At 49.3% G+C, this 12,055-nt stretch overlaps 1 protein-coding gene across 1 annotated transcript in view; it reads right to left on the reverse strand.

Moving 5' to 3' along the window:
- LOC141154038 (SLAM family member 5-like) overlaps positions 1-5,917 on the reverse strand; it is an 84,869-nt gene extending 78,952 nt beyond the window's left edge. Inside the window, exon 1 of the mRNA XM_073639431.1 lies at positions 5,756-5,917. Coding sequence (XP_073495532.1) covers positions 5,756-5,795 — 40 coding nt within the window. The 5' untranslated portion in view covers positions 5,796-5,917. The remainder of the gene's footprint in view (positions 1-5,755) is intronic.
- Between the last annotated feature and the right edge of the window lie 6,138 nt (positions 5,918-12,055).

A 12,055-nucleotide genomic window follows, 5' to 3' on the forward strand; every position in this document is an offset into this window, starting at 1 on the left:
AACCTCCGTTCAAATGGGGTAAACCAGAAGACGAATCCTTCACCCGACTGAAGATGGCTCTGACCAGAGACGAAGTCCTGGCCTACCCCGACTATGGCCAACCCTTCATACTCCATACAGATGCCAGCAACGTGGGACTGGGAGCGGTGCTGTCCCAGGTACAGCAAGGCAGAGAGCGAGTGATTGCATACGCCAGCAGAAAGCTCCGGCCCACGGAAAGGAACCCCGACAACTACAGTTCCCTCAAGTTGGAGTTTCTCGGCATAGTCTGGGCTGTAACGGAGTGCTTCAAGCACTATCTCGCCTCCTCCAAATTTACAGTCTTCACAGATAATAACCCTCTGACGCACCTGGAGACTGCGAAGCTTGGTGCCCTAGAGCAATGATGGATGGCCCGACTGTCTAACTACGAGTTCACCATCAAGTATCGGGCGGGGCATAAAAATGTAAATGCTGATGCACTGTCCAGAATGCCCAACTTGCCAGATGGGGGAGAAGACCCGGAAGAGCTGGAAGAGATAGAGATACCCGCTTTCCATCGTCATGGGGTGACCCAGTGCTCCCACTGCATGAGGGACAAGCGCTCCGCCAACAGAGGCCACGTTCAACCCATTGCCCCACCATCTATTTCTGGATGGGCAGAAACGCAGGATAGCGACCCGGATGTCCGCCTAGTCAAGGAGTTGCTGACGCAAGCTGACTCGTACCCTGATCCAGATGCTCCACAGGAGACCCAACAGTTGTGGAAAGAGAAGGGCAAACTGTTCATCTACGAAGGGAAGCTGTGTCGAAGAAGCATCAACTCCCGGACACATGAACTGGTCTGGCAGGTGGTAGTCCCGAGGCGGGATGCGTCAATGGTCTTAGAAGCGTACCACGATGGAGCAGGACACTTCGGGTGGAAGAAGTTGAAAGTCCTGCTACGTGAGCGATTCTACTGGGTTGGCATGAGGAAAGCAATCGAGAGATGGTGTCGAGAATGTGGTCCATGCAACCTGAGACGAAAAGACCGTGACAGCCAGAGGGCTCCCCTGCAGCCCATCATCACCAAACAGCCACTAGAACTGGTAGCCTTGGACCACGTGAAGCTAGCCCCAAGCAGGTCAGGCTTTGTCTACGCTCTAACCATAGTAGACCACTACTCCCGGTTCCTGGTAGTAGTGCCAGTAAAAGACCAGACAGCTCAGACGGCAGCCAAAGCGTTCCAACAGCACTTTTGTCGCCCGCACGGTTACCCTGAACAGGTGCTTACCGACCAAGGTCCAGCCTTTGAAGCAGAGGTGTTCCAGGAATTCTGTAACTTGTACGGCTGCAAGAAAATCAGGACAACGCCGTATCATCCCCAGACCAACGGGTTGTGTGAAAAGATGAACCAGGTGGTGATAGACCTGTTGAAGACATTGCCCCTTGAAGAGCGCAGCCTGTGGCCAGAGAAGTTACCAGATTTGGTGGACCTGTATAACCACATCCCGGTGAACTCCACCAACTGTACACCCGCTTATTTGATGAGAGCAAGACCTGGCAAACTACCCATTGACTTGGACATGGGAGTCCTAACACCAGAGATGACTTCACCAGATGCGGATTGGGATACCGAGCGGCAGCAACAATACCGCAAAGTGCAAGAGTGTGTTGAAAGAAGTTTGTCCCAGGCGAGACAGAAGCAAAAGAAAACTTATAATCAGCACACTCCTGCCGTTCCCATATCACCTGGAGAACAGGTACTTAAGAGAAAGAGACGAGTCCATAAATTAGATGACCAGTGAGAGGTAGAGCCATACACCGTCTTACCCTCGAATTACGATAACACCAAAGTGTGCCTCATCAGTAAAGATGGAGGGGAAACTTCAGCGGCAGTCTCAAGAGACCACTTGAAGATATGTCCTGAACAGTTAAAACACACAGAAGAGGATCAAGACAACCCTCAGCCCACAGAAGGAGTGGAGGAAGTGGTCTAAACAGTACTCGGAAAATTTCCCCGGTCTTGGACGCAGGTGAACAATGCTATTGTAGTAGCGGTCCTTACCTTTCTCCAAGCGGCCTCACCAGAAGCTGCAGAAGTCCCAGAACAGCTGGAAGACCAGTCGGCCCCAGAGACAGAGGTTTCATCATCAGCAGACCAGGAGAATCGACCCTCTCCTAGCAGTGAACCTGTCGTATCCATGGTGAGCCAAAGAATTCGTAGGAGGTTACCCAGCCTACCAGTGTTACCTCAGACTACCCGTAGAGTAGTTCACACTGAACCCACCACACCAGGGGTAGACACAAGGGACCAGGGTAGAGCAGTGACTACCAATGTACTGCGTAGATCGACCAGGAGTACAAAAGGTCAGCTCCCTGCCCGTTGGAGAAACTAAAATGTAAAGAATTAAAGTATAAGAGAACTAAAATGTATGCTGTATATAGTTACCCGTAAGGGTAAAGCAGAAAAGTTGTGTTTTCAAAGTGAATTGCAAAAGTTGGTCATGTGTGCATTTAGTTACCCGGTAAGAGTATAAAAACTTGTAGGTTATGGACGGTGAATAACCAAAGAACTTTCCATTGTAAATAGTTGCACTTATTAGAGTGCCCCTTATTGGTTTTGTGGTTACAACAAATGACCTCAGAACAAAAACCCGTTTGGCGTGGCTGAAGACGTGGTCCAATACCTGGATCATCTATGCCCTGCAGCCACGCCCAGGGCCTACGTTGAGGGTTTTCGGGCGGGTCCCTCATGTTCACTGGATAGCACCCGGTTACAGATCGTGCTGTAACCTGTTACAGAATGTTATATTTATAATCTTGTAATGTGAATTGTTATTGTTATTTGTTAATTTTGAAAAGTATCCTCAGTCCGGGAGTACTGAAGTTAACTAGGGGGGAATGTGGCACCCCAGGGGTCCGGTTGCCACAGTGGCATTGCCTCCCTCAAAAGAGGTAATGCCATGCCTGGAAGCAAGCAGGGATCCCCTAGTCATGTATACTAAACATGCAACACTTTCCTGGCTCCAGACCAGCAAGGGGAGCTCCTCCCCTTAGCAACTGGGATCTGAGGGCAGGGTTAGTGAGTCTTAGTGTGAGGAGTTGAAGAGAGGACGTCAAAGAGAGAGGAGCTGGGGACTGGAGCTGCGCGGCAGCTCACCCCAGACGTACCGCACAGAAGAACTGGACACCGGAGTCCGAGGCTGTGGGGCACTGAAGGCCCAGCCGCAGAAACCAGAGGGTAGGAGATTGTAGGTCTCCTTGCCCCATCAGATGCCCGGAGGCTCAGCAGCACCGCAGGGTCCAGCACCGCCACGTAGGAGCGACGCACGAGCAAGGCCCGAGCAGCCTGCCATACGGGTGAGCACAGAAACGCCGCACTCAGGGACGAGGGCCACCGCACAGCTACAAGCAGCAGGGCCAAAGAGTTTAGTGGAAAGGGAAGGCCTCCAACTTCACCTGGCAAGGAGGATTCTTTACTTGCTTCCAGGCTGCCCGGACTTCCACTTCTAGCCAGTACTCTAGTCCAGGCTTGTCTAATCAGCACCAGTAAAGACCCTGGGACTGCACTTCCTTGTCTCTGTGTTTCTTGCTGCGCCATCAACCCCTGCACTACAGCACCCAGCACAACCTGCAACATCATCTACACTGCCCTGGAGCTAGCTCTTCCTATGGAGAGCCACACCATCCCTGCTGCAGTATCATCAGCTTCAGAGGACTGCTCCGCAGCGGCGACTCCCGTTAGCCGCATTCCACAGGTGGCGTCACAAACTCTATAAAAACTCTATAAATCCCCTATACATAACCCCTTTTATTGACCGCTCTGGGTCATGGACCGGGTCACCGCCACTGTGACATTCCCCCAGCATCTACCGGCCCGGCACCGGGTACCCCACGGCCCAGGGGGCACGTCAAACACCCCACAAGAGCCACCGTATACCGGGAATACCCCACAAGACCCGCCATATACGGGGAACACCCCACAACCCCACCCGTATACCGAGAACACCTCACAAAACCCATCGTATACCAGGAACACCCCACAAGACCTGATGTATACCGGGAACACCCCGCAAGACACGCCGTATATCGGGAACACTCCACAAGACCTACTGTATACCAGGAACACTCCACAAGACCTGCCGTATACCGGGAATTCACCACAAGACCCGCCATATACAGGGAACACCCCACAAGACCTGGCGTATACCGGGAACACCCCACAAGACACACTGTATACCGAGACCACCCCACAAGACCTGACGTATACTGGGAACACACCACAAGACACGCTGTATACTGGGAACACCCCACAAAACAGGCAGTATACCGGAAACACCCCACAAGACCTGGCGTATACCGGGAACATCCCACAAGACCTGCCATATACCAAGAACACCCCACAAGACCCATTGTATACCGAGAACATCCCACAAGACCCGCCGTATACCAAGAACACCCCACAAGACCCATTGTATACCGGGAACACCACCTCACAAGACCTGCCGTATACCAAGAACACCCCACAAGACCCATTGTATACCGGGAACACCACCTCACAAGACCTGCCGTATACCAAGAACACCCCACAAGACCCATTGTATACCGGGAACACCCCACAAGACCTGGCGTATACCGGGAACACCCCACAAGACCTGCCGTATACCAGAAACACCCCACAAGACCTGCCGTATACCAAGAACACCCCACAAGACCAGTCTTGGTGCTGCCTGTTCCATGTGCAACATATATTGGAGACTGACTGCATTATTGCAACTGTGTATATTTTTCAGTCGTGCTGCTGCGACATTCCAGAATAAATATACAGTACTTTGAAAAGCTAATCCAAGAGCGGATTTCTTTAAGGGAACGCATGTGAATAACAGGGACATGTACAGACTCCTATTTATGAAATTTAAGTGAGTCCTTAAAGTGGAGCCTCCTAATCACCTGCTCCCGCACTCTCCACTGTCCCCCATGCCAGAGAGAACAAAAAAAAGAAATACATTATGACCGTTATTACCAAAAGCTACAACTTATGACAGTCTCACAAAATTTTTCAAGCGGAATTTATTTTTTCAAAAACACTGCCTGCTTTAGCTGAGGCATTTTTATCTATTCTTCTATAAACTTCCATTATTTATTTCACTTAATTAATGATTAATTTTTTTTTTATTTTGATTTTTTGTTGCATTTTTCACCTGACAACTGATTTGATTCTGTGGGAAATCTTGTGATCCATGAAGAAGTCGTAAGACAAACACATGATAGGAGATGAAAAAAAAAATGCAACAAAAAAAGAAACAAGCACTAAAACACTTTAGTTAATCATAAGCAGGCAACATGAAATACAGAAAAAATATAATGAAAAATTAATGTAAAAAAAACATTAGGAGAAAAAAAGTTTACACTTTTATTTAGAAAAGTAGCAGAACTTTATAGCTGGTGTAAAGCAAAGAGTTTTATATAGTTTTTCATTATAACAGCTACAGCTGGTCCTCCCCAGGCAATATTTCCCACGCTCTTTGGTCCATACAGGTGGCTACCAAGCAGATGGCAGTGGCTAATACTATGGTGTATTACTAGGTTATAGTATTTCTAGACCTGTGTCACCGGCTGGTAATGTCTGTCCTACGGCTTCTACGTGCTAAGATTTACTCCACATACAAGATAGTTAGAGTCATTTCCCATCGCTCATCTCTATACAGAACATAAAGGAACATTTCGCAGTACAGCAAACTGATAGTAAATGTATAAAAACTAAGCCTAAATATTAATTTGAAGAAATACTTACAAGAATTAATAAGGCACATTAGTAGCAATAGAAGCAGCATCTTTAGTCTTACGCATCCTGATAAAATAGAGAAGGATGTGGTGTGAGCTTCCGTTAACGAGCACACTGATATGTCACACAATGCGTGTGACAATGATGCACTTTTGAATAGATTGGATGCACACGCTGAACGGCCACTTCATTCATTCTCTATGGGGCTGCCAGAAAAAGTCGAGCGCAGAGCACTGCAGCCCCAATCAGGGGAGCGCTGCTCCATTCTAATGGAGATAGAAGCGCTCCGCTCTGTCTATTATACAGGTGCATCTCACAAAATTAGAATATCATCAAAAAGTTAACCTACACCAGCAGATGACATGACTCCCCAAACCATCACTGATTGTGGAGACTTCACACTAGACCTCCAGCAGTTTGGATTGTGGCCTCTCCACTCTTCCTCCAGACTCTGGGACCTTGTGGAGTGTGTCAATGACTGCCTTCTGGACATCTGTCAAGTCAGCAGTCTTCCCCATGATTGTGGAGCCTACTGAAACAGACTAAGGGACCTTTTTAAACGCTTAGGAAGCATTTGCAGGTGATTTTTGCTAATTATTCTAATTTGCTGAGATAATGACTTTTGTGTTTTCATTGGCTGTAAGCCATAATCATCAACATTAACAGAAATAAACACGTGAAATAGATCACTCTGTAATGACTCTATATAATATATGAGTGTCACTTTTTATATGGAACTGAAATAAATTAACTTTTTGATGATATTCTAATTTAGTGAGAAGCACCTGTACATGGTTAGGAAATTGAAGGAGTATGACCTTTTCTATCAGAGATGAGCGAATTGATCGATAATGATTTCCTGAAAAAACTTATATTAATACCCAATATTCTATGATTTCCCACATCCAGTTAAATGGAGCCTCGCTTAATAATAATTAATCAGACTTGTACCTCCCAACTTTTGAAGAATAGAAAGAGGGGTAGATCATGCAAGCAAATTTTGGCCACACCCCAATCCACGCCCATTTGCCATTTCTTTCTCCCCTGACAAGAGGAGTTGTCAGAGGGGCGGTGGCAATGAGGGAAATTCAGGAGAAACCCAGGACTGCAGGGCGCAGACAGGATGGAGGAAAAGTGAATAATTTAATTTATGCACTGAGCAGTAAGAAGTGGCCCCGTCCCCCACGAGCAGATGGAACAATGAAGACGTCGAGAGTGGTGAGTATATAGAAGCCGGGACAAAAGCTCTGATGTGTCAAGATACGGGACAGTCCCGCTGATTCCGGGACGGTCGGGAGCTATGAAGACCTGATGTATTGTGACGGGTCCAAATGGCCGTCTACATTTCCAGTAGCCATTCACACTTCTGTTTATCAATGGTGACTTCAGTACATGGAGGAACGGTCTGCAGGAATCATTTATGAATCCATTTCCTGGGGCTTCTCTTAGTTCTCTGCTGGACATCTGGAACAATAACTGGTTGTCTATTTTTTAGGCATCGGCCACTTCCGCGCCAAACCAAGCTGTAAGCTGGAGAGGGAAGGTCCGGGTATTGAGCAGCAGAACAGTCGTGTGTCCGTGAATGATCCTGTGGACAACGGCCTCCAGTCCCACAATACGCCATATTGGAAGGATAAGCTGGGTAATTTAATGCTGAGCCTCCATTGTTACATAGCATACATATATCACATACACATATGATCACACCTGATCTGGATAGGAAAGCGCAGGTGAATGAGCCTTTCACTCAGAAAGGAGAAAATTGATCCACAACGAATCAAATTCAGTAGTTTTCCCACAATATGTAGAAACTGAATTTTTCGCGATTCAATGCGTATGACTTCGAGCATAATGGCGACCAGTTGGCTGCAACTTTGCTTTATCTGAGGCCTTCCCCGTCATCAGCGGACTCCTGCCTCCCACTTCTGCCTCTTTCCAGGCCTCCAGTGCCGCCGCTCTCGCCTAGGCCCGGCATGTCAGTGATGTTAGTCGATGTGTCGCGCCTCTCGTGATCTCTGCAGCTCAATAGATATTGCCCCAATTATTAGATCAAATTTAGGTTGGAGTCGCCCCATAAAGGAATCCTGTCATGTCCAATAATACTATTAACCTGCAATTATAGGGTTAACCTCCAGGTGAACAGCATTAGGCAGTGATGAAAGTTCGGCATGGAGAATATGGACTTTACTTCTTTCAGTACTGTGGCCGGGTACTCTCCTAACCATGTTAACCTGCAGAGTAACCCTTTATAAGCTGGTTAATAGAGTTATCGGACCTGACAGAAAATGTCTAAAGCGATAGGAGAACTTGTGGTATTTTAGTGCCTCGTAGTGGCTAAAAAGTAAATTGAGATGAGACAGCTGTGTTCACATTTGTAAAAAAGAAACATGACAAAGGAGCTGCAATATCTAGGGATTATTGCAGAACATTTCAGATATGTACCTGCAGTGACCAGCTGATGGCGCCACAACCTCTCTGTAGTACTCAGGAACCTAGGAACTTTTCCTCCAGGGAAGATTTTGTAAGGTGCGCAGGTCAAAGTGAGTGTCCTGGGGAACAGTCAGAGAGAATAGCTGGCTGCATGATAGTGACTGGTGGGGACGGCTGTACAGAGTTGTAGAGGCAGGAGATGGACAGAGAGAGGCGCTGGCTGCATGATAGTGACTGGTGGGGACGGCAGTACAGAGCTGTAGGGGCAGGAGATGGACAGAGAGAGGGACTGGCTGCATGATAGTGACTGGTGAGGACTGCAGTACAGAGCTGTAGAGGCAGGAGATGGACAGAGAGAGGCACTGGCTGCATGATAGTGACTGGTGGGGACGGCTGTACAGAGCTGTGGAGGCAGGAGATGGACAGAGAGGCGCTGGCTGCATGATAGTGACTGGTGGGGACGGCAGTACAGAGCTGTAGGGGCAGGAGATGGACAGAGAGAGGGACTGGCTGCATGATAGTGACTGGTGAGGACTGCAGTACAGAGCTGTAGAGGCAGGAGATGGACAGAGAGAGGCACTGGCTGCATGATAGTGACTGGTGGGGACGGCTGTACAGAGCTGTGGAGGCAGGAGATGGACAGAGAGAGGCGCTGGCTGCATGACAGTGGCTGGTGGGGACGGCTGTACAGAGCTGTGGAGGCAGGAGATGGACAGAGAGAGGCGCTGGCTGCATGATAGTGACTGGTGGGGACGGCAGTACAGAGCTTTGGAGGCAGGAGATGGACAGAGAGAGGCACTGGCTGCATGATAGTGACTGGTGGGGACAGCAGTACAGAGGTGTAGAGGCAGGAGATGGACAGAGAACGGTGCTGGCTGCATGATGGTGACTGGTGGGGACGGCAGTACAGAGCTGTAGAGGCAGGAGACTGACAGAGAGAGGCGCTGGCTGCATGATAGTGACTGGTGGGGACGGCAGTACAGAGCTGTAGAGGCAGGAGATGGACAAAGAGAGGCACTGGCTGCATGATAGTGACTGGCGGGGACGGCAGCACAGGGCTTAGGGGCAGGAGACGGACAGAGAGAGGCGCTGGCTGCATGATGGTGACTGGTGGGGACGGCAGTACAGAGCTGTAGAGGCAGGAGATGGACAAAGAGAGGCACTGGCTGCATGATAGTGACTGGTGGGGACGGCAGCACAGGGCTTAGGGGCAGGAGACGGACAGAGAGAGACGCTGGTTGCATGATAGTAACTGGTGGGGACGGCTGTACAGAGCTGTAGAGGCAGGAGATGGACAGAGAGAGGCACTGGCTGCATGATAGTGACTGCTGGGGATGGCAGTACAGAGCTGCAGGGACAGGAGATGGATAGAGAGAGGCACTGGCTGCATGATAGTAACTGGTGGGGATGGCATTACAGAGTTGTAGAGACAGGAAATGTACAGAGAGAGGCGCTGGCTGCATGATAGTGACTGGTAGGGATGGCAGCACAGAGCTGTAGAGGCAGGAGATGGACAGAGAGCTGTGCTGGCTGCATGATAGTGACTGGTGGGGATGGCAGTACATAGCTGTAAAGGCAGGAGATGGACAGAGAGAGGCACTGGCTGCATAATAGTGACTGGTGGGTGTCAGGCAAAATGTATTTTTGTCCTAGTTTTAAAAATGAGAGATGTCTTAAATCTCCACCCCCCCTGCTCATTTGGAAGAGGCTATATAGAACTCACTCTTGCTTTCCCCCTAACAAGGAATTTTTATTACCGCCATAAAACGTCAGCAAGCATACTGGTATACCCTGGATTTTCCCTCCAATCCTATTGTTTAACTGTACGAACTTTTAATGTCGAGTTTAATAATGCACATGACTGTCACAAACACAGGGGCCACAATTTTGGAATGCTCACCTTTTTCCAATTATAATAGTATATCTTGCCTAACTGAGAAACCACCGGAAACCCGGGAAATGGATTCTGAGCTTCTGAGCGTCATAGAGATATCATATTTGATATCCATCTTCAGGAATATTGGTGACGGCAAACATGATGTCTCCATCTTGGATGTGGGACCCCCCCCCCCCATACCAAGATATGAAATCTGAAGGATTTTTATGTCTTGTGCAGCTGGGTGGGTTCACAAAACTGAGCCCCCGTGTGAGGTAAGCAACATGGGTGTCTCTTAGTGTTTTGGCCCCTTACTAAAAACCAGAACGGCCATTTTACTTCATTCTTACCCCGGGATGTCAGACGCATGCACTGCTTGCTGCGTGGAGGAATCACATCTAATTTCCGGGGAGCCGTCCCCCCCACAGAATCTGAGACCATCACCTCGTGGCGCAGGTTTTGCTATTATTTACCCCTTTTATTTTAATAACTGTTTTATGCATATATGTAAACTGTCTCTTTTATAATATCTTGTATATCTTTTGCAAACACTGCCCACTCTCGGGAGTAAATCATTATTATTTACCAGCTTCGTTCTTCTTGTCCTATGTCGAGCAAACACGTTCCTCACCCGCTAATTCACGTTACCTAACGGGTACCCGATCCACCTGTTAAGCGATCGGTGGTGGCAGTATACCAATATTTATGTGATATTGTGGTTTGAGGGTGGCTGGACGGTGGTATATATACGTTCCTGGAAGGAAATGGTGGTATATATACGTCCTGTCACATCACGTGCCACAATAGTCGACATAAATTAGAGCCGCTGCGCCCTGTTGCTTATCGTTGGTCAATACCGTGTTTGACCAGCAGGATAAGGGGGCGCCAGAGGGCTGCAAGGTCTGACCAACTGTGTTTTCGTGACAGTGGGGACAGCAGTACAGAGCTGTAAAGGCAAGAGACGGACATAGAGAGGCGCTGGCTGCATGATAGTGACAGGTGGGAACAGCAGTACAGAGGTGTAGAGGCAGGAGATTGGCAGAGAATGGTGCTGGCTGCATGATAGTGACTGGTGGGGATGGCAGTACAGAGCTGTAGAGGCAAGAGACGGACATAGAGAGGCGCTGGCTGCATGATAGTGACTGGTGGGGACAGCAGTACAGAGGTGTACAGGCAGGAGATTGGCAGAGAATGGTGCTGGCTGCATGATAGTGGCTGGTGGGGATGGCAGTACAGAGCTGTAGAGGCAGGAGATGGACAGAGAGCGGTGCTGGCTGAATGATAGTGACTGGTGGGGACAGCAGTACAGAGGTGTAGAGGCAGGAGATGGACAGAGAGGCGCTGGCTGCATGATAGTGACTGGTGGGGACAGCAGTACAGAGGTGTAGAGGCAGGAGATGGACAGAGAGAGGCACTGGCTGCATGATAGTGACTGGTGGGGATGGCAGTACCGAGCTGTAGAGGCAGGAGATGGACAGAGAGAGGCGCTGGCTGCATTATAGTGACTGGTGGGGATGGCAGTACAGAGCTGTAGAGGCAGGAGATGGACAGAGAGAGGCGCTGGCTGCATGATAGTGACTGGTGGGGACAGCAGTACAGAGGTGTAGAGGCAGGAGATGGACAGAGAGAGGCACTGGCTGCATGATAGTGACTGGTGGGGATGGCTGTACAGAGCTGTAGAGGCAGGAGGTGGACAGAGAAAGGCACTGGCTGCATGATAGTGACTGGTGGGGATGGCAGTACAGAGCTGTAGAGGCAGGAGGTGGACAGAGAGGCGCTGGCTGCATGATAGTGACTGGTGGGGATGGCAGTACAGAGCTGTAGAGGCAGGAGGTGGACAGAGAAAGGCACTGGCTGCATGATAGTGACTGGTGGGGATGGCTGTACAGAGCTGTAGAGGCAGGAGATGGACAGAGAGCAGTGCTGGCTGAATGATAGTGACTGGTGGGGACAGCAGTACAGAGGTGTAGAGGCAGGAGATGGACAGAGAGAGGCGCTGGCTG

The sequence above is a fragment of the Phyllobates terribilis genome, unplaced genomic scaffold, assembly GCF_046119375.1.
Source record: "Phyllobates terribilis strain yellow unplaced genomic scaffold, ASM4611937v1 Scaffold_7__3_contigs__length_470593459, whole genome shotgun sequence".
In the NCBI taxonomy this organism is placed as follows: Eukaryota; Metazoa; Chordata; class Amphibia; order Anura; family Dendrobatidae; genus Phyllobates; species Phyllobates terribilis.